At 44.8% G+C, this 22,741-nt stretch overlaps 2 protein-coding genes and 1 pseudogene across 3 annotated transcripts in view; 1 reads left to right on the forward strand and 2 right to left on the reverse strand.

The window, feature by feature from the left end:
- Positions 1 to 2,062, reverse strand: part of Pcyt1a (phosphate cytidylyltransferase 1, choline, alpha) — a 55,901-nt gene extending 53,839 nt beyond the window's left edge. The window contains exon 1 of the mRNA XM_028753783.1: positions 1,935 to 2,062. The gene's annotated coding sequence lies outside the window, so the exon portion shown is untranslated. The remainder of the gene's footprint in view (positions 1 to 1,934) is intronic.
- A 2,101-nt stretch (positions 2,063 to 4,163) lies between these two features.
- On the reverse strand, positions 4,164 to 14,018 carry Tctex1d2 (Tctex1 domain containing 2). Of its 2 annotated transcripts, XM_028753817.1 has the most exons (5): positions 13,787 to 14,018; positions 10,647 to 10,780; positions 8,308 to 8,377; positions 5,968 to 6,031; positions 4,164 to 4,309 (listed from the first exon to the last, which is right to left on the reverse strand). In XM_028753817.1, exons 1-5 carry the CDS (start codon positions 13,906 to 13,908, stop codon positions 4,262 to 4,264), a joined length of 438 nt encoding a protein of 145 aa, XP_028609650.1. In that variant the 5' UTR covers positions 13,909 to 14,018; the 3' UTR covers positions 4,164 to 4,261. The 2 variants fall into 2 exon arrangements, with proteins under 2 accessions (XP_028609650.1, XP_028609651.1); XM_028753818.1 differs by lacking the exons at positions 4,164 to 4,309; positions 8,308 to 8,377 and having other exon boundaries at positions 5,970 to 6,031; positions 13,787 to 13,969.
- Positions 14,019 to 15,661: 1,643 nt separating this feature from the next.
- On the forward strand, positions 15,662 to 16,151 carry LOC114609438 (annotated as a pseudogene).
- Positions 16,152 to 22,741: the final 6,590 nt, after the last annotated feature.

A 22,741-nucleotide genomic window follows, 5' to 3' on the forward strand; every position in this document is an offset into this window, starting at 1 on the left:
TTTTTTTTTTTTTTTTTTTTTTTTTTTTTTTTTTTTGGATTTTCGAGGCAGGGTTTCTCTGTATAGCCCTGGCTGTCCTGGAACTCACTCTGTAGACCAGGCTGGCCTCGAACTCAGAAATCCGCCTGCCTCTGCCTCCCAAGTGCTGGGATTAAAGGCGTGCGCCACCACCGCCCGGCTGGCCCAATACCTTTCAAATAGCAATTCTATTTACCTGTAGACTCCCCAAACATAAAGATTGGATAGATATGAAGAGCCTATCTCTCCCTACTTCTATTTTATTCTTAGCAGACTGTTTTCTGTGTTTGCAGTTCCGCTCTCAAACTTTGCTCCTGTCCTCAAGGTTTCTCCTCCCTCAATGCCTATTCCTGGCAGTTCTCCACAGCAAACTCCTATATCCTCAGTGCTTCTATAACTGTCACCATCCCCATCCCTATTTTCAATATAGCTTTAGGCTCTCCAACAAAGACTGTGGTTTAGTCCCCAATCATAACCAGCCATCTCGACTACATTCAAATAGCTTTCTCCAGTTAAGGCTGGCCATCTGTTGGAGCCTGTGCCCAGCACAGGTCCCAGTTCCTATCTCATCTCCATACTTACTTCCCTGAAGTTCCTTAATCATAGAATCATTACAGAAAGAAAAACTCAGAAATAATCTAATCCACTCCAATCCACTGCTTCTCAAACAAACAAACAAACAACAACAATAACAAAAAACAGGAAAAAGCTAGGCATGGTGGCATGCACCTTTAATTCCAGTACTCTTGAGGCAGAGGCCATGGGACCTCTGTGAGTTCAAGGCCACCCTGGTCTAAATGGTTCCAGACCGGTGGAGATACATAGTGCCATCCTGTACCAATGCCTCAGAGCCAGCAGCACTCAGGAAGCAGAGACAGACAGCTCTCTGAGTTCAAGGCCAGCCTGATCTACAGAGTGAGTTCAAGGACTACACAAAGAGACCTCGACTTGAAAAAACCAAACAACCCTAAAAGCAAAAGCAAAGAAAAACAAAACACCTTAATAAGCCCAACTCAAAATACCTGCCTCAGCCTCCTGGGTGTCTGAATTCTAGTTGTGTTATCACCACACCCAGTTTTCAAATTTTAGCTACATTTTACTGCATACATTGTAAGATGTAGGAAACTAACTTTACAGCATCATTGCAAACACTTCTGAAACCCATTTCATAAATCCTTACTATGTTGAACAAAGTGAGAATTTCTATTCTAGACCAGTTGTCTGTATTTATTCAGTTACCATTCCAACTAAACCGTCTTCACAACCCAACAGTAAACTGAGACTCATAGTTAGGAGACATAATCCGAAACTGAACTTCCCACTTACTAACGAAGAAACTAACTCAGCGGTGAATTAAGTTTCTCACCCACGGAAGTTTGCCCGTAAAATTCAAACTCTTGTCTGGTAAATCTCACACCAATGCGGTTTCTACTCAAGACCTGTGCTCGGTTACTCACTCACTCACACTTAGTACACAAACACAATTTCAGAGCACCACCCCCAATTCCTGATCTTACATTCTTCTCCAAGACAGCCCTCAAAGTCACTGCTTGTTGGTGAGCGCGCCCTCGCAGCTGCTGCTTCATGGTCCCTCGGGTCAATCCCCTCAGTCACTATCCATCGATCAGTCAGTCCCCAGGTAGTCACTGCTGCATACTTACTCGGTCATGGTCTCGTCGCAGCCTCTGCCTCGTGCTCTCCGAGGTCAGAGTCCCTCGCATTTACTGCTCCGGGGGTCGCAAGACCCCTCACAAGCGGCCACCCCTGGGTCACAGTCCGCTTGGCTGTCATTGTACCTCGGTCACAGTAGCCTCCTGCTTCACACTTCCCTAGCTGTCACTGACCCACTCTTCAGTCACAGCTCCCTCCCGGTCCCAGCCCGTCTTTATCCTCGCAAGCACCCCGAGTTTCATTACCTCAACTCCTCTAGGCTCGGGTCCCCTCGGGCTCCTTCCCCGCGCCGCGTCACCGACTAGGGAAGTCAAATAGGTTGCGGGGAGACGCCCGGGAAACATCTGACCGGACTGCGGACCGGAAGTCCCGCCTACCGCCCGCCCTCTTGTCAATTCCACCTCCGCATTCCTGAAAACCACAACCTGACATAGTGGTTCCGCTTCCAGCAGGGCCGGGCGCGTGGAGTGACGGAGCTGAAGTGCTGGAGGCAGGCGTGGGGTCAGCGGCCCCGGAATTCCGGATGTGTGGCGCCTCCTGCCGCTGGGGCGCGCTCGCCCTGTGGTCTCCCGGCGTTCCCTGCGCCCGCCGCCCCTCGCACTCCGCACAGGGCTGTCTCCGACGTCCGACCTCACCGAAGAATTCGAGCCCGCTAGCCACGTCAGGCGAACTCGGGTCTGAGCTCATCTTCTTTCTTCCAGTTATCTTGACCTAGGTTGACTCACCTAGAAATCGACCAGGGAAATAGTGGAGCCAGAGTAGAGGCGAGGGCAAAAATGAGCGTGTGGTCTAGAGGAACGGTGAACTTTCGGGGGATTTTGTTTTGCGGAGGTTTTTTTCCTCCACTTTTAAGATTTTATTTGTGGGTGTCCACGGAGATCATAAGCCGTGTGACATATCTTGGAGCTGGAGTTAACGGGTCTTTATGAATACCTGGGTGCTGGGACCTGAACTCTAGTCTTCTTAATTGAACAGTAAGTGGGGAATTAAAACTATTAGACATGGCCTTTGCGGTCGCCCAGACTGGCCTGGAATTTACTATTTGCCCCATGCTGGCCTTGAATTTGCGTAGACCTCCTGCCTCAGCCTCCAGAATGCAGTCATTAGCCACCACACTCTGTGCGATTTTGTAGCTGTAAGACAAGTGAGTACGTAACTTTACAGGAGAAAGATGAGTGGGGGACTTTAATGTATTTGTTTGCATTTTTTATTTGATGATACTGAGCGGAAAGAGGATGGGCAAACTTGTGCATCTACTGAGGTGCTTCCAAGGAGAATAATAAAATCTGACACACTTTTAGGTTCAAATAGGTATTTGGACATAGCAGATAAAATGGTTCCCCAAAAGAACTGCGTATGGGCTAGAGAGATGGCTCTGTGGTTAAGAACGCTGACTGTTCTTCCAGAGTCTTGAGTTCAATTCCCAGCAACCACATGGTGACTCACAACCATCTGGTAATGAGATCGATGTCCTCTTCTGGTGTGTCTGAAGAGAGCAACAGTGTGCTCACATAAAATAAATAAATCTTTTTTTTTTTAAACTGCATAACTGGAGGAGACACCAAGGCCTCTCTAGAGAAGATGGACATCACAAAGATAGTAGTTTAGATTGTAGCCAAAATAGAAACCTAGGAGTCTTTTTTTTGTGGTGGTTGTTTTTTTCTAAACATGGTATTTCTGTATAGACTAGGCTAACCTCTAACTCTGAGAGATCCACCGGCTTCTGCCTCTTGGGTGCTGGGATTAAAGGCATGTGACACCACCACCTTGCTGAAATCCCCGAAGATTAAGGGGTTCTACTTGTACACTTGAAATCTCTAAGGCCCTGTCACTAGACAAAAGGGATATATCCACCTTTAAGCCTGTGAGCTTGTTAGCCACAGGACAGTCAGTAGCTGAGCAAAAATGATAGGCCAGAAGAGACAAAGGCAGCAATCCAAAGAGAGTGATGCACAAATTCATCTCTGAATTGTTATAATGGTGCAAAATTTGAAATTAGCCCCTTGACAAGGAAAGGTCAAAATGCAAATGTTATAACCTAATAGTATAAATGCAGCTATTATAAAAGTCATTAAAAACTGTAACAGCGCCGGGTGGTGGTGGCGCACACCTTTAATCCCAGCACTTGGGAGGCAGAGGCAGGTGGATTTCTGAGTTCGAGGCCAGCCTGGTGTACCGAGTGAGTTCCAGGTCAGGCAGGGCTATACAGAGAAACCCTGTCTCGAAAAACCAAAAAAAAAAAAAAAACCTGTAACAGCACAAAAACAATTCATGTGTGAAAACACACAATTTATTTTATAAATGATTTTTTTTACATCTTAAAAGGAACAATTAATAGAAAATACACCCAAGTATTTAGTCACCTGAAATATTAAAATGAATTTTCCCCTCCTTTTTCTCTATTTTTCCAAATGTAGAAAGGCCACAGATAGCGTAATAAAATCAAACCATTTAAACATATAAGACATAACAAATTTTAGGTACCAAAGTGCCAACTTATTTTTATTTGGTCAGGAAATTTAACAATATAAAAAAGTTAAGGTTTCCTCGAAGTCAGTCACTTTCCAAAGATTCAATAGTAGAAACAACCAAATGCTGCCACAATACAGAATAAGCTGTCCTAAAAGTAAAAAGACAGAAAACAAATCCATGGTGTTAGTGCTAATGAGAAAGTAGGTCAAGTGGCAACTGAAATTAATGATATACTAGATCCTAGTCAGTTTTCTGTTTTCCCTGTTGTCTTCAGGGAATCTAGCTATGTAACAGAAAAGGCTTCAAACTCGGAATGTTTTCCTGCCTCAGCCTCCCAAGTGCAGGGATTGCAGGTGTGACCCTCTATTTCCTGCCTTCTTACTTTCCTCAGGGTTTGAATTAGTTCCTAAGCCCATACAAAACTGAATGGATGAAGAACGTGGGGGATGTTAATGAGAGACAGTAGCTATCACAGGCCTCCAAACAAGGCTGAGCACTGAACTAGACAGTAAGACTGAGCTCCAGAATGATGTCTTGGTCTCCTACCCAGCCCTGCATCTGCTGCCTGGAGAGGAGATACAACACACCTTTTGGAGAAAGATCACCAGCTCTCTGAAGAAAGCACACTGATTTCTGTCTCTGTTCACTGGCACCTGTGAACAGGTAGGCAGAAGGAGCTCTGCTTTTCCAACTACTTAACTTCTGTTTTATAATTACTTGTATTTTTCTTTAGTTTTGAGAAGTGGCTTTAATATAAAGTAGATGATTTTATTATTGAAAGTTTTCTGTTTATAGAATTTTCATCCAGATTCTTCTGTAGCTCAGTGAAGTGTGATATGTTTGAATGAACAGATAGTTCTAAACTAAGTTAATTATTACTCTAACAAGGACTGTCAGGACTGGATTTTAGAACACAGTGATTTATAGGGGGTGGTTATGATGGTTAATCTTCATTGGCAGATTTACTAGGGTTAGATTCCAAGTCTCGGAGACACTGCTCGGCAAGTGTGTGGGAGTTTTATCTGGAGAGGTTTAACTGAGGAGGAAAGGCCTGCCCTGAACACAGACGGACAAATTCCCATGGCCACAGCTACAAACCAATGCTCCTGCCACCAGGCCTTCCTCACAAGAGCAGACTTACAGCCTGACTGGAAGTCGCTCTCAGCCTTTCCTCAGTTTTGCTTTGTGTGGTTGGTTGGTTGGTTGGTTGGTTGGTTGGTTGGTTGGTTGGTTTTGTTTTCCAGGCAGGGTTTCTCTGTGTAGCCCTGGCTGTCCTGGAACTCACTCTGTAGACCAGGCTGGCCTTGAACTCAGAAATCCACCTGCCTTTGCCTCCTGAGAACTGGGATCAAAGAAATGCACCACCATGCCTGGCTACTAAGGGTAATTTATAACACTGTGTAAGCATGTACACAACTATGTTATTAGAAGCCACTTTATCCTTTTCCTGCTTTAAGTAGAAATGTCTATGGATTCTGTTTGTAGTTTTTCACAAATAAAATAGTAAAATTTAAAATAAAATCTCTGATGTTGGGTGGTGGTGGCATATTAATCCCAGCACTAGGGAGGCAGAGACAGGTAGATCCCTGATTTCAAGACAAGTGTTGTCTATAGTTCTAGTACAGCCAGGGTTATCCAGAGAAACAGCCTCCATCTCCACCCCAACCCTCCTAACAAGCAAACCTTATCCAGAAGTCTAAGAGATGTATCTCAAAAATACTACAGTATCTTCGAATTTTAGCAGTAGTCTGGTGTGTAATGGCCATATGTCTCTAGGAAGGAGAAAGGAGTTTCCTGAGGACTTACGTTCATGAAAACATCGTGAGTGTAGTTGTCTGTGTCTGCATCCCAGAAACAGCGAGCAGCCATGCTAAAATGCCAATGAAGAATGGTCAGCAGTCTATATCTCTACTCACTGCCCATGTGAGTCTGTCTCCTACATTCTGACAGGCCCATGTTTCCAAACCTTTCCATGGTACATGGAGAGAATTCTATTTGTAAAGCAACATGTGCTGGGCCTGGAGAGATGGCTCAGTGGTTAAGAGCACTGGCTGTTCTTCCCGAGGTCCTGAGTTCAGTTCCCAGCAATCATATGGTGGCTCACAATCATCTGTAATAGGATCAGATGCCCTCTTCTAGTGTATCTGAAGACAGCTACAGTATAAATCAAATAATAAATTAAAAAAAAAAAAGCAACGTGTGCTGGACAACCAGGAAGTACGGGAGTCACAGGTGATTATTTGCAACTAGAGTTGAGGGCCCAGGGCCTCTAGCCATCTCAGCACCCCAGCTAGCTGTCTGAAAATACAGGGCTCAATCTCTCCAAGTCTCTGGTTCTTGGAGTGAAACTCCACAGTACATTACTTCAGCTAGGACACTGTGTCTTTCAGAGGGCTTAGTTCTTGAAGAATAATAAGAAAAGAAGTCTTACAAAGGACCCAACAGAATACTTCAGAATAATTTGTAGAAACCTATACAAGAAAAGGGAAACTTGGGGCTGGAGAGATGGCTTAGTGGTTAAGAGCACTGACTGCTCTTCCAGGTCCTGAGTTCAATTCCCAGCAAGCACATGATGGCTCACAACCATCTGTGATGGGGATCCAATGCTCTCTTTTGGTGTGTCTGAAGAGACACTGTGTACTCACATACATGAAATAAATAAGTCTAAAACGGGCAGTGGTGGCGCACGCCTTTAATCCCAGCACTTGGGAGGCAGAGGCAGGTAGATTTTTGAGTGAGGCCAGCCTGGTCTACAGAGTGAGTTCCAGTACAGCCAGGGCTATACAGAGAAACCCTGTCTCGAAAAACAAAAACAAAACAAAACAAAAAAAAGTCTAGAAAGGAAAGAAAGGGGCAACTCTGAGTAGAATTCAGTCCTCTAACTGGACTCATTAGGTGGCTCAGACCAGTAAAATCAATGTTTTTGAGGCTGGCGAAGGTTGCTACTGGGAAGACCTGGGCTATAGAGAGACGCTGTTCCAGAAACAAGCAAAAGCCAAGTAGAATCCTGAAAGCCTGTGATACCAGCACCTGGGAATGGGAAGCAGGAGATCTAGAGTTCAGGATCAGCCTCAGCCACATAAATGTACTTGAAGCTAGCCTGGGCTACAATGAGACCCTGTCTCAGAAAAACCAAAGTAGAATTCCAAAATACCTTTATAGGCATAATGCTTTGTGCACTGTATAAAGATTATCCTTACAATATTCACATGCAAATTTCTCCATCCTGCTACCTGGTTTCAATCTGACACAGCATTGTAATCATTATGTGGAGACACTCCAGCTTCAGGTTTGTGTAAACACTGCTCCCCATTTATGCTCTGACTTGTCAATAAAAGCTGATCAGCCAATGGCTGAGTAGAAGAGAGAACAGGGTGGGACTTCCACCATTCAAGGGACAAAAGCAGGGGGTAATAAGAGGGGATTCACTAAAAGGAAAGGGTCCCAAACACATCATGGAAGAACACGCATGAAGCCTAGAATGCTAGACCAGTACTAAATTGGAAGTATCACAGGATTTTGGCTGGAGGTAACCAGATTAGTTTAGATGTTTAGAATAGATCAATGACTTCCCAGGTATTGTGAGGTAAAGTTAGTTTAAATAAATCTAATACTCTTAGTCTCATTCATTTGAAACCTAGCTAGGGATAAAAAGAAATATTGCCACTTTAAAAATATACTTGCAAGCCGGGCAGTGGTGGCACACGCCTTTAATCCCAGCACTTGGGAGGCAGAGGCAGGTGGATTTCTGAGTTCGAGGCCAGCCTGGTCTACAGAGTGAGTTCCAGGACAGCCAGGGCTACACAGAGAAACCCTGTCTCGAAAAAAACAAAAAAAAATACACTGGAAACCAAACACTGTGGATTGACAGAAGGTCAGAGGCAGGCCCTGCTCACAAGGGGCTGCTAAGTAATGCTCACATCCAAGCACAGAGCATGTAACAAGTGTCATGACTAAGTAAGAGATGACTCTAAAGACTTCAGCTTTGGAACCCCCCAGACTTACTATTCAGTTGCTGGAACCTCTTCAGTTTACAGCTGCGTCTGTTAAACCGTCCTCATTTTTGCAAAGACATATGCTTACTGAACTATCTATCCACACAATGGATAGCTCCCAAGGACACAAAGACAAGAAAAAACTACTCACAATACTCCTTCACCCCTCTGTTCTCCAATCACCACTTGTACCACCATTTTATACCGGTCGTATCCCAATTCTAGAAAGGAAAAGAAGGTTATCTATATTCAAGTACATAGTAAAATAACTTACTGAACACAAATTCTTCCACAATACACAAGCATTCAGTCCACAGGTAGTAAGGAATATGATGGTGTGGTTAGGAGTCTGAGACCTGGAGGTAAACCCTAGCTATAAAGTTACCCTGCAGTAAAACGTTAGAGCCTAACTTTCCCTTTAACATTCTCTAGTCTGTTTGCAGCCAGCCTGGGCAGAGGAAAATCTATCTTGGGGGGAAAAATAAAGAAAAATTAAGCTTTATAGATATTAAACATGCGTGGCAAGTAACAGCCTGGGTAGGTGATATTAAGAATTGTTGAACTATCCAGACAAACCTTTAATCCCAACATTCAGGAGGCAGAGGAAGGCAGATATCTGAGTTCAAGGCCAGCCTAGTCTACAGAGTGAGTTCCAGGACACCAAAGGCTGCACAGAGAAACCCTGTCTCAAAACAAAACAACAAAATAACAACACAACCCCACACACACACACAATCACCAAACAAGCAAACTCTAAAAAAAGTAAGCTGTATGGGGCAGTGGTGGCGCACGCCTTTAATCCCAGCACTTGGGAGACAAAGGCAGGTGGATTTCTGAGTTCGAGGCCAGCCTGGTCTACAGAGTGAGTTCCAGGACAGCCAGGACTACACAGAGAAACCCTGTCTTGAAAACAAACAAACAAACAAACAAACAAATAAAAATTAAACTGTGCTTAATGTAATTTTTGAAATGAATTTAATCCCGTGAAAGAAATGTCAGTATTCACTGACTATATCAATCTACCCTGGTGCTCCAGTGTGTATTACCATGAGTGACACACAGACCTTCTTAAGTTGCTGTTGCTAACAATGCCTCATTTTCCCCTGAGTGTAGACTACAGAAGAAGTGTAACTTTATATTATCATGTGAGTCTTACCATACTAAAGATACTATGAATATCTGTCATTTTCATGTATTAGATGAAAATGGGTCACTGCTTTGAGAACAAGTCCCCTACTCTTACCGAGTGGCCTAGATGGGATAAAAATTGTGGCATGTTACCAAATAAATGAAGAGAAAGGAAAAAATAAAAAGGAGGGCAGGGCTTGATGTGTGACTGTGACTGTGTGGTAGAACACTTTCCTGGCACACAGGAGGCCTGGAGCTCCATCCCTAACAGTCTGAAGGGGGATGGCACAGACTTCAAACAAACAAACAAACAACTTTCCTGGGCTGGAGAGATGGCTCAGCAGTTAAGAGTACTGGCTGCTCTTCCAGAGGTCTTGAGTTCACTTCCCAGCAACCACATGGTGGCTCGCAACCATCTGTAATGGGATCTTATGCCCTCTTCTGGTGTGTCTGAAGACAGCTACAGTGTATTCATATACATGAGATAAATAAATAATTTTTTTTTAAAAAAAATCTCAGCACTTGGGAGGCAGAGACAGGCGAATATCTGAGTTCGAGGCCAGCCTGGTCTACCAAGTAAGTTCCAGGACTGCCAGGGCTATATAGTGAAATCCTGTCTCGAAAAACAAGAAAAAAAATTTTAAAAAAACATAAAACTTTTCTGATGGCACAACATTAAACATAGTATGGGGGTAGGCATGGTGGCACACCCCTTTAATCCTACCACTTAGGAAGCAGAGACAGATGGATCTCTATGAATTCCAGGCCAGCCTGGTCTACATAGCAAGTCCAGGCCAGCAGAGATACATGATCAGACCCTGTCTCAAAAAAACTAACCAAAGCCGGGCAGTGGTAGTGCATGCCTTTAAGCCTGGAAAGGTACTGAACTGACCAAACCGTCAAAAGATTGGAGAGAAAAACAACCAACAATTAGGAGGGAAAGGAGGCCTTTCTGAATACTTGGATTTGCTGGGCAGTGGTTCCCTATAATGCTTTAGTGCATATCTTTACTCTTTCCTACCATCTGCAAAATGCCATTGAGTAAAAGTCACCAAATAATTATAGAATTCTAGACACTGAAGAATAATGTCTTTTTTAAAAATACAGAGTTTGCATCCTGGGTTTAAAATGGGGCAGGGCGGTGCATGCCTTTAATTCCAGCACTCAGGAGGCAGAGGCAAGAGAATCTTTTAGTTCGAGGCCAGCCAGTCTACAGAGTGAGTTCCAGGACAGCCAGCACTGCACAGAGAAACCCTGTCTCAAACCAAACAAACCAACAAACAAAAAAGGGGTTGGGCAAGAACAAATGGGTAGAACTGAGTGTTTGAAGGGGACATTATTTCTACATACAGCCCATGTTACCTTTTAGCTTATCTTTAATCATTTCTGATAGATGTTTTGTGAGTTGAGGCATTTCATCTGGAGAATATTCAGCGCCTGCCAATTCTTCCTTGAGCACAGCATGGATGCAGTCTTTAACCACAGAGGGTCTAAACCTAAGTCCAAAAATATCTAAAGGTCAGCTCAGAGCCCTAACTTGCCTTCACACTGATCAGACTGACTGATTAATGAGTTTTGTTTTATCTTGCACTTTTATTATAAAGGTAATATAAACAAGCAAACAATTCATGTCCCACATCTACATCTATGACTTTCATGAACTTCAAACCAAAATACATTCCATGTCTAATAGGCAACCCAAAATGAACATCCTAGGACAATGTAGCTCGGCTGGTTAAACATTTGCCTGATATGTTGAGGCTCTGGGTCCTATCAGCGATGCCACACATAAAATTAGACATTCCATATTCAGCTTCTAATTGTCTTGTCTTGCCTAGGCCAGTTCTTCATAGAGTCCTCTCAACTCAGTTTTCCGGGGCCTCAAGCAAATACCTGGGAATCAGTTTTGTTGTTGAGTAAATCCTATCTGTTCTACCTTCAAAATGATCATTCTTACCAATGATCTAAAGTTTAATCATTTTTTAAAAATTCTTATTTTCAAGATTTATTCACCATTGCTCTCTTTCAGACACACCAGAAGTGGGCTTCAGATCCCATTACACATGATCGTGAGCCACCATGTGGTTGCTGGGAATTGAACTCAGGACCTCTGGAAGCGCAGTCAGTGCTCTTAACCACTGAGCCATCTCTCCAGCCCAAGTTTAATTATTCTTACCAAGCTACGATCTCCACTACTCCCAGTCTACATTACAGTCTATATTGACTGAGTCCCCATGCTTTCTTTTCTCTTTCTTTTTAAGATTTACTTATTTTTATCTCATGTGTACAAGTGTTTTACCACAGGTATGTACAGAGCCCTTGGGACTACATATAGGGATGTTTGTAAGCTAACATGTAGGTGCTAGAGGGTGGGGTGGTGGTCATGGGGCAGACAGGGTTCTCTGCAAGAGCAGTAATTTAGGTTGGCCTTCAACTCAGATCGACCTGCCTCTGCCTACCAAGGGCTGGGATTAAAGGCGTGCACCACCAGTGTTCTAGGGTTTAGGTCTGGGCTGTAGCTCTCAGAGTAAGGTTAAGAGTGGCTCCTGAGGAAGCTCAAATCTTGGACTCAATTCCCAGCATGCATGCACATAGTAGTGGTTCAAACCTGTGAGCCTAGCTTGGGTGGTATAGGCAACAAGGTCAGGATTCAAGCTTGTCCTCTCTGTACTGTAAAGTTTGAAACCAATCTGAGGTGTGTATCTTGTCTCAACTTGATCTCTTCAAAATGTGGCCTTATTAAAATACTGTCTCTAAGGGTCTGGGAATGTAGCCCATCCTTGCACATGATGACTACATTTTTAATGCATGAGGCTCTGTTTTAAATCCTTAGCACTTACCCAGCCCAATATTATTATTTACATCTTCCTGTAAGCTTTTTTTTTTTTTAACATTTATTGTGTCGTGGGATATGTGTGAGAATTGGTTCTTTCCTTTCACTACCTAAGTCTTCAGGATTGAACTTGGGCCATCAGGTTTGAAAACAAGTGCCTCTACCAGCTGAGCCATCTTAATAGTCTGCTTACGCCTTTTCCTTCCTTTATTATAATTTTATTTTTATATGTGTTTGCCCCTGTGTATATGTGTAACTCCTGCTGCCCTTGGAGTTACAAACAATTGTGAGCTGCCATGTAGGTGTTGGGAACCAATGCTGGGTACTCTGCAGGGGCAGCAAATCTCTCCAGCCCCTGCTTATGCTCACTCAGTCTTTCATAAAATGCTAAGCCTCCCTTTAGACAAGTCATATGAACTCATAGGATCATTGGCACGTTTGTTACTAACATCATTCTTCACTGTTTACAAGAGAAATACAGCTCAATACCATTCTATATATTTAGAACATTTAACGAGGTAACAGAACATACATTTTTCTATAATCATGGGGAAACTGCTTCGTGAAGTTACTATGGAAATATAGCCAATGCTCCTCTACCTTGTTTTTTGTTTTTGTTTTGTTTTTTAAGGGTTTACTTATTTTATGTTTATGAGCATTTTGTTTGCATGTAGAACTAAGCACCACACGCAACTTCTGCCCACAGAGGCTAGAAGACAGCAGCTAATCTTCATGTGGGTGCTGGGAACTGAACCCCAGCCTCTGGAGGAGTAGCCAGTGCTCTTAACCACTGAGAAATAGCTCCAGCTCTCCACCATGATTTTGAGACAGGGTATCTTCACTGAGCCAGGCTGGCTAGCCAGGGGAGTCCTAGAGTCTTGTTTCTCTATTACTGGGATCAAATCTCCATCACTGGGATTACAATATACAACGACTTTTTACAGGGGTGCAGGAATTGAACTCAGGTCTTCCTTCATGCTTTCAAAGCATGCACATGACAGACTGAGCTATCTCTACAGCCCTTCACCAACCAGGTGCACGCCTTGGGGGGAAAATTTCTCTCTTGGGCCCAGTGAGATAGCTAGCTGGTAAAGGCCCTTGCATCCAAGCCTGATACCTGAGTTCAGTCTCCAGGATCCACATAGTTCAAGAACAGAACCAATTCCTAAAAGTTGTCCCCTGATCATAAGTAGCATTTGTGCACCCAAACACTCAACCACACGCACAAGCACACCCACTTTTTTTTTCTTTTGTAAGATGAAGCTAGTGATGTATCTATCCTACAGTCTAAACTGACCTGACCGCCCTCTTCTAGCAACCTATTGAGGTGGTGATCGACGCTATAAGAAAAGGGCTTTGTAAAGACACAAGTCGGGTGCCAGAATAAAGCGTATCCTTGTAAGCTGCTTGTTTCTGGCTTCTATTTTTCCTGTCCCGCGAGCGCACCCACTAATGCCTCCGAGAAGTCAACCACTTCCACAGCGCTAGTCTATGCTCCCGGTAAGACCCGCTAGTCAGACTGCAGAGTTCGGCGGTGGAGAAATCGCCACGTTGGAATGCCAAAACCCACCCAATCCCTCGCCCAGCCCGTCTCCTTAGGAACAATCGCGCTCCCAAACGCCCCGGCCCCACTCCCCACATCGCCCTCCTTGCCCAGTCTGCTACGCGCCTTTGCTGGAAAATGGGCCTCAGAATATAGGTGTTCTCAGGCTCCCCCGAGCTCTTGTCGACCTCAGACAAGCCCTCGGAGGGCCCGGCCATTAAGGACTGGCCGAGGAAGGACACAGCCATATCCCTGCTTGTGGATCCAGCAGATGATCCCTAGCAGGGCCAACCGGCTGCCAGCGGCCGAAGATCCAGGAGCGCGTCGCTAGGGCAACGGGTCGCTCACGTGACATGTGGTGGCCACCGCTGCGCCTGCGCACTGTCTGGAGGCCTGGAGCCCGCTGGGAAATGAGTACCAAATGGAGACCAGGACTTTTTAAGAGAAGTTAGGCAACCGACCACCTGCCAGTGAGAGACAGGACCAAACCCGCCTAACTTCCTTTAGTTTTTCTTCCTATTTTTTGAGAGAGGGTGCAATTAGCTCAGACTGGCCTCTAATTCCTGCCCCTATTTCCCCAGGTTTGGGATAACAGAGTTATGCATGCCAAATTTTATGGGTGCTGGAACTAAAACACTACTGGGTCACATCTGCACACCGTCCCTTCTGTGTTTGGACAACTTGTGAGTTAAAAGTAGGAGACAAGTAGAACTTATATGTAGTTTTGTTTTGTTTTGTTTTGTTTTGTTTTGTTTTGTTTTGTTTCGAGACAGAGTTTCTCGCCATAGTCTTGGCTGTCTTGGAACTGAATTCTGTAGACCATACTGGTTTCAAACGCCCAGAGATCCACTTGCCTCTGGCTCCTAAATGCTGGGGTTAAAGGTGTTGGTCACCATGCCGAGCATACATTTTTATTTGCTTGTTTTTATTTTACATTTTTGTCATACAATACATTCTTATCGCGCTTTCCATCCTCACCCCCTTGTGAGGTTCAAAGGAAACTCTCTAAACTCCAAAAGACAGCCCAAATATCCAGATATAAACTCAAAGTGGACTATAGTATTTCTAGCTGTGAGATACAAGCTTGCATTACTCAGGAAATTGTGAGACTGGTTCTCTTATCTCTAGTAGAAGGGACATAAGTCTACCCAGGCTTATGTGAGCATATCAAAATGCTTGCCGGCTTCTGGGGTCCCTGGAAGATAGCCCTGGCCACATCCAATCTCCTGTCTATGTTCTAAGTCTGCTTCTTTCCCTCTCTATTCTGGACTACTTCAGATCCCTCTGGCTGTTCTCTCATATCTACAATAAAAATAGGAATCATATCATGTGAGCGGTTTCTTTACTGTGCCTCCTTGAATACTTAAGACCCTTTCCCTGAAGATGGGGGCAGGGAAGGAGCCGGGCATGGAGCTGGGCGGGCATGGTTCTGGGCATGGTAACACATGCCTTTAATTCCAGCACTTTGTAGGTAGATTTCAAAGTCCAAGACCAGCCAGTTATTTTTTTTTTCCAAGACAGGGTTTCTTTGTGTAGCCCTGGCTGTCCTGGAACTCTATCTATAGACCAGAGGTCTGCCTGTTTTATTGAGGGAATTTTGTTAGGGTTCCCCCCCCCCCAAAGAAAAAAAAACCAAGTCTCCCTCAGTATCTGTGGCTCTATCACTCTCACCCAGTCCTCTACCCTAAGCCTCTCCAACCCAGGGGCTGGGCTTCATTTCTCTTCCCTGAGCAACACCCCACCCCACTCCCTGCTTGATGCCTATGTAGCTGGCATTTTGGCTACATGTCCTCTTTGTTCCCATACACTCTCTTAGTCCTCTGCCCCTCTCTCCTCTCTCTCCTGTTCCTCTTTCCCTCTCCCTGCTTCCTTTCGTCTCATGGCCCAGTCTATTCTGCTGGCTATCGTCAGTCTGGACATCTGAACTCTTCCAGAAGCCTCTGGCTGTTCTCTCCCTCATATCTATAATAAAATCTTTCGCTTTTCCTTTCTGCCACCGCCATGCCATCCAGACTGAGGAAGACCCGGAAACTCCGGGGTCATGTGAGCCACGGCCACGGCCGCATCGGTAAGCACCGCAAGCACCCAGGAGGCCGCGGAAATGCTGGAGGCATGCACCACCACAGGATCAACTTTGACAAATATCATCCAGGTTACTTCGGGAAAGTTGGTATGAGGCATTACCACTTGAAGAGGAACCAGAGCTTCTGCCCAACTGTCAACCTGGATAAATTATGGACGTTGGTTAGCGAGCAGACGCGGGTCAATGCAGCCAAAACCAAGACTGGGGCTGCTCCCGTCATTGATGTTGTGCGATCTGGCTACTACAAAGTTCTGGGCAAGGGAAAGCTCCCTAAGCAACCTGTCATCGTGAAGGCCAAATTCTTCAGCAGAAGAGCTGAAGAGAAGATTAAGGGTGTTGGAGGTGCCTGTGTTCTGGTGGCTTAAAAGCCACTCCAGGGGTTAATTAAATGCTAACATTTTCCATGTGGTCTGAGTAGGTTCTTTGCATCCTTCCTCATCTGCATGTTGGGAATCTGCCTAACACTCTAGGAAGATGTGAGGCAATAAATGTAGCCCACAGTTGTAAATTCCTACATCCCTGTGTGTGCTCTATGTAGGGTCTTGATATTCAAAGAATTGATGAGTGGCATTACTTTAAGCCCAAAGTGAAGAAACCTGGTCTCAAAAAATCCTGAGGACCAGAAGTGAGATGGGTTTTCCTGAAAATCTGAAGTTCTGAGAAAATCCTTGCCATTCAGATTGCTAACAGTTGCCTGGCTTTGTAAGACCACCATATACTGAACAGGTAGCTCAGGACTGGGCTACTGGGTACTGGAGAGATTAGCAGGGAAAGTTTAGGGGGAAGAGGTGCTCCATCCATTCTTGATATTGAGGTGCTGTTCCTAGGGAGCATGCCTACCTATTAAATTGTTAGAGGGCTAGAGCAATGGCATCAGGACATCAGCACAACTGGGAATACTTCAGAACCAGAGCTGTGGTCTTGAACTACTGGAAAAGTGAAACTTTATGTTAAGAGTAACTTGGAGTAAATAAAACCAAGAACCTGACTGCCTACATCTTTAAATCTGGAACATTAAACCAACAAAGTTAACTCTTTGAGTTTTTAGGGAGATTTTGCATATATACTTAGCATTGAAGCTGCTGCTTTAGTAGCCAAATGCATATTGAGGCAATATAAGTTGAGAGGGGTCACTTAACAGGGAAAAGGCTGTCAGAAGCCTTATCAATGATGAACATTGGTTTGTGGAAAAACATTTTAAGATGTTTTGGAAGATGACAAGACTTCTGACTAGAGATACTGATCTGTATAATCTCCCCTAGTACAGTGGGATTCAGATGTATATGTTACGAGGTAGAGGGTGATGGATATGTATGTGGCAGTCAGGACTAGGATTTGTAACATTTGTGTATGTAACCATATTCATAATCTATATAAAGGTTCCTAAAGTACATGTTTTTATAACAAACTAAAAAAAAAATCTTTCTCCTCAACCATACTTAGCAGTGTTTGTGTCCTCATTTTCATTCAAGTTGCAAATCAGCCAGGGCTACACAGAGAAGTCCTGTTTAGGGTATGGGAGGTGAGAAGGGCTAGGATGCTGCACTGGACTTAGAAATGTGTAATAGGTACTTGTGATGCTGAAGGACACTGGGAGGCAGGCATGAACTTTGATATGCTGAAAGGTGCCACAGGTAGCAATTATGTCCCTTCTATCATAGGCAATGATTGTTCTCTTCCTCATATCTACAAAAGAAAGCCCTTTGGCAGACTCCTTTTGGAAGATAAAAATGGTTTCACAAGTTCCTAAGGAATGCTGACTTTTACCAAATCACCAGAAATCTTTCTATAGTTCAAGTTAAGCTCATTTCTAGATATTTGGAGTGACTTTTAGAATTGGGGAATTAGAGTCTCCTTTAGACCTGACAAGTTCATTTTGGCATGAAGTCTACCCTGAAGTATGGTTGTATACCCAACTGGAGGAAACTATTTTTTCCTTTGCAGAAGGTATCAATTGCAGATAGCCTCTTTGTTAGGGGTAGCAACCTGTGTCCATTTCTACCTTCAGTGCTGGGACCTGTCTGGCTTGAACCTACAGGTCTTGTACATGTGGCCAGAGTCTCTGGGGGTTCATATGTGTCTCACACCTGCTGCATTTGGAAGACACTGTTTGCTTAGAGCCATCCATCACTTCTGGTTGTTAGTCTTTCTCCATCTCTGTAGATCCCTTAGCCCTAAAGGGAGAAGTTTGATGAATATATCCCATTTAGGACTGAGTCCTTTTTTTAAAAAAAAAAAAAAAATCATTTTATTACATGAGTACATTGTAGCTGTTTTCAGACATACCAGAAGAGGGCATCAAATCCCATTACAGATGGTTGTGAGCCACCATGTGGTTGCTGGGAATTGAACTCAGGACCTCTGGAAGAGCAGTCAGTGCTCTTAACCACTGAGCCATCTCTCCAGCCCCAAGAAGCAGCTTTGAGAGGACTGAGACAGGCTGACTCCATGACAGGATTCAAACTGACAACTCAGGATTCTAGGCCTAAATTTCTGTTTCCCAAAACTGGACAAGTCCAGAAACTAAGTTACTGGAAAAACTACAAGCTGTGAGCAGTCAATCAGAAGCTGCCTGCCTCCTGGCATGAGGCAAGAACAAGGAAGCAGCAACAGTTTCCAGCCCCCAACCCCCCACACTCCTTCTTGCACCCTCCAAGCAAGGGTTCCGGAATATTCCCAGAGCCCTAGCTAATCCCACAGACGCCCACACACCCTTAGAGATCAAGTCAACCAATCTAGATAAAGGCTGCCTACTCTTTGCTGGATTTCCTGTAATGTGCTTTAAATTGGGCCTGCAAATTCACCTGAGTATCTCTATCTTGATAAATGATAGACTTCAACATCCTGGACTTCTTCAGAATAAAATGCTCTTTGGTTTTGCATACTATTTGAGTCTGGGGTATCATTCTTTCTTTCTTTTTTTCTTTTTCTTTTTTCTTTTTCTTTTTTTTTTTTTTTTTTGGTTTTTCAAGATAGGGTTTCTCTGTGTAGCCCTGGCTGTCCTGGAACTCACTCTGTAGACCAGGCTAGCCTCGAACTCTCAAACTCAGAAATCCGCCTGCCTCTGCCTCCTAAGTGCTGGGATTAAAGGCGTGCGCCACCACTGCCCGGCTGGGGTATCATTCTTTATCAAATCATGGACTCTTACATTTGGGGGCTCGTCCAGGATTGGCTGGAGAATACCCCTACACACACCCAAATAGTGGGTTGTTTTCCTGATTGTTAAGTCTGGGTGCCTGGTTGTATTTTGTCTTGTCCATCTCTGTGTTTGTTTCTGGTTTGATCTGGAGGGACAAAGTGTATTTTTGTCACCTGCCCTGGGGCAATGGAGACTCCCTAGCAGATGCAGGAGAACTTGCTAGTTCTTATCTGGATTCTGAACCAGCTGTGGGTCTGTAGGCCTCCCAGGCACAGAGAGGAAGACTGTCTGACACTGCCTTTGAATTTTGTTTTTATTTTCCTGGGAATGTTCTTCTGTGTTTGTCTGTATATATTCTACTTGTGCTTTTTGTCCTCTTGCACACATTTTTCTTTGATTCCTAGGATGGGACAGGCACAGAGCACACCACTGGGCTTGGTCCTGAACCATTTTAAGGACTTTTGCCAAGCCATAGAAGATTTGGGTCTGGTTGTTTGCCCCCCAAAACTAACCATCTTTTGCAGGAACCAATGCCCACTTATAAAGTAGGATGATCTCCCCATCAGTTATGGGGTTGAAGGCTGTATGAGGCCAGGGGCCACCTGGACCAAGTGCCATATATCACCACATGGCAATACCTGGCCAAGAAGCCCCCTGTTTGGATAAGACCTTTTTGTCACCAGCCATTCCCACCCTTCTTCCTCTAAAGGAGGGTCAGCCTCGGCACCCTGCCTTGCTCCCTCCTTCTGCTCCCAAGGAGGATCTCTGTCCCCCTCCTTATGTTCCTGCTTCTGCCACCACTGCCCATACCCAGCCAGCACAAGCAGAAGGAGGAGCAGCCCCTGATTCGCAGGACTCCCTTTGTTGTGTTTTATAAAAAGATAAGGAGAAGAAGGAATGTGTTTGGTAGTTGTGTAGTCAGGAATGGGAGAAGGGATGCCTCCGTGGGCCCGTGCTGAGGCATTCCTTCCTCTGAGGGACCAGCCACATGACAGTATAGTATAGAATAGTTTATTTAGGGCATGGGGAGGGGAGTTGAGAGGGTAGTGGAGACAGAGGAAGGTAGAGGCAGAGAATATAGCAGTAAAGGTATAGAGGAGTGGAGGCTGGCCATGAGCATGTAGAGAGAGAGGAGGGAGAGGAATAAGAGAGGGGGAAGAGGACAGAGGGAAAGCAAGAAGGCAAGAGAGAAAGAGAGGGTGGAGGGGTGAGCAGCCCCTGTTACAGTGAGTCAGGCATACCTGGCTGTTGCCAGGTAACTGTGAGGCAGAACTTAGACAAAATGCTAACACCCTTGACTCCTCTTGGAGTCCAACTCACACTCAGCCCATACTGCCCAGAGGGCTGACTCTACAACGACCTTACCCCTCCAGGCTACAGCACCCCGAGATGCTCACAGGAGACCGTTCAGGACATATGTGTCATTTGCAGTAATGATCTTTACAGTTGGAAGTTGCAGAACCCCCATTTTCAAAGACCATCAGCTCTCACAGGTCTTCTAGATTCAGTCATACTGACTCACCTGCCCACTTGGGACGACTGTCAGCAACTGCTCCAGATCCTTTTCACAGCAGAGGAGAGAGGATCATGGGAGACACCCGGAAATTAGTTTTGGGAGCAGATGGGCTGCCCACCCAAACCCAGGCTGATATGGATGTAGCCTTTGACTCAACCCGACTGGGATTTTAACACTGCTGAAGTAGGGAGAGGCTTCAAGTTTACCACCAGATTCTGATGGGGGCCTTGAGGCAGCCCACAAATGCATCTAAGGTGAGCCAGGTGATGCAGGGAAAGAATGAGAACCCCAGGGAATATCTAGAAAGACTTATTAAAGCCTATAAGGCCTAAACACATTTTGACCCAGAAGCCAGAGAGCACCAGTCAGCTGTAAACATGGTTTTTGTTAACCAAGCTGCCCCTGACATCCATCGAAGCTTCAGTGCCTAGACAACTTTGCAGGTAAGCAACTAACTGTGCTAGTAGCCATAGCTGAGAAGGTTTTCAATAACCAGATACTCCAGTATGCTGGACTTCTGCAGAATAAAACAGTCTTTGCTTTTGCATACTATTTGAGTCCAGGGTATCACTCTTTGACGAACATGGACCCTTACAGTTTCTCTGATGATGGCTGAGCAAGATACCACTGATTGATGAGGATAGCAGAATGTCATTAGGGTGACATTTTATTGCAATGTTCCTTTAGCAAAGTAATAGTGTTTGGCTTGCCCCTAGACTCACAGCCTATCAAGTCTTAGGTTCTTGGCTATCCTAGTAGTTTCAGACGTGGGTTGTGTCTCAACCTTGAGTGGGCCTTAAGTTCAGAGAGTGGTTAATCACTCCCACAACACTTGTGCCACCATTGCCCCACCATATCTCCCAGGATTTATATAATTTTTTTTTTTTTTTTTTTTGGTTTTTCGAGACAGGGTTTCTCTGTGTAGCCCTGGCTGTCCTGGAACTCACTCAGTAGACCAGGCTGGCCTCGAACTCAGAAATCCACCTGCCTCTGCCTCCCAAGTGCTGGGATTAAAGGCGTGCGCCACCACCGCCCGGCATAATTTGTTTTTTTTAAGACAGGGTTTCTTTGTGTAGCTCTGGCTTTCCTGGAGCTAGCTGTTTAGATAAGGCTGGCTTCAAACTCACAAACATCTGCCTGCTTTGGCCTCCCATGTGCTAGGATTAAAGGTGTGTGTCGCCACCTCCTGGCCAGTTTTGGTTTTTTTTAAATAACTGTAAAGTCAAAAGGAAAAAAAATGGTGTGGTGGCACCCTCCTATTATTCCAGTGTTAGAGGCTGGGGTAGGAGGCCAGCCAGGACTAAAAGTGTTAGCATTTCTTCTTGGCTCTGCCCAATAGTTACCTAGCAACAGCCAGGTAGGAGCCTAGTCTGCTATAAAAGGACTGTTTGGAGAGATGTAGGAGGATGGAAAGCCACACAGGTATGGGGAGCAGTGCGGGTAACTACTTTTATTTAGGTTAGCTAATTGGGAAACAACTCTCGGTATGGGCATATTGTTATTGAGTTTTACCAAACATATAAAGCCTTTGATTAATCTATTAGAAAAAAAAAAAAAAGGACTGTTTGGCCTCCCTCTCTTGCTCTCTTGCCCCCCCCCCATTCTCTTTCTCCTTTCCTATCGCTTCAGATGTTCCCAGCTGGTCTCTTCCCTTCTTTCTCTCTCCTGGCTGTTGCTAGGTAACTGTTGGGCAGAGCCTAGAAAAAATGCTAACACCCATGGTGGGCTCATATATTTGAATGCTTGGTCTGAAGTTGGTGAACTGTTTAGGAAGGATTAGGAGGACCACCACTGTTGAAAGTGTGTCACTGGAGGTGATCTTTAAGGTTTGAAAAGCTCATGCCGGGACCAGCGTCTTAACTTTCAGATAAGGTATAAGCTCTCAGCTACTGCTCCAGTCCCATGCCTGCCTGCCTGCTGCCATGCTAACATGGTGATAGTGGACTCACTCTCTGTAAATTTAAACCTCAATAAACTGTTATAGATTGCCTTGGTCATTGTAGTTGCTTGCGTTCTCATGCTAATTATGTTCTCAAAAAATCTGTTTGCAGTGTCCCACACGTAAGACACTGAGGGATCTTGCCCAAAGTTGGTTCTGATTGGTAAATAAAGATGCTGACAGCCAATGGTTGGGCAGGGCAGACAGAGGCAGGACTTTAGGATTCCTGGGCTAGGAAGAGAGAAAGGAAGAGAGAGAGAGAGAGAGAGAGAGAGAGAGAGAGAGAGAGAGAGAGAGGTGCCATGCTGGAATGCTGGAAGAAGGAGAATAAAGGTACCACACCTGAGAGAGGTATGAGACAGAGAACATAGTCACTGTGTAGGAGCCAGGGAACTACAGCTTGA

This window comes from Grammomys surdaster, unplaced genomic scaffold (genome assembly GCF_004785775.1).
Source record: "Grammomys surdaster isolate TR1022 unplaced genomic scaffold, NIH_TR_1.0 125956, whole genome shotgun sequence".
Taxonomy (NCBI): Eukaryota; Metazoa; Chordata; class Mammalia; order Rodentia; family Muridae; genus Grammomys; species Grammomys surdaster.

Excerpts from the sequence above, each read along its gene's own strand:
- Tctex1d2 (XM_028753817.1), bottom strand. The coding sequence starts at position 13,908 with ATGGCTGTGTCCTTCCTCGGCCAGTCCTTAATGGCCGGGCCCTCCGAG. Across the intron at positions 6,032-8,307 it reads CAGAGGGGTGAAGGAGTATT|CATGGCTGCTCGCTGTTTCT; the intron begins GTGAGTAGTTTT and ends TTGGCATTTTAG. Across the intron at positions 4,310-5,967 it reads CTCACGATGTTTTCATGAAC|GACAGCTTATTCTGTATTGT; the intron begins GTAAGTCCTCAG and ends TTTTACTTTTAG.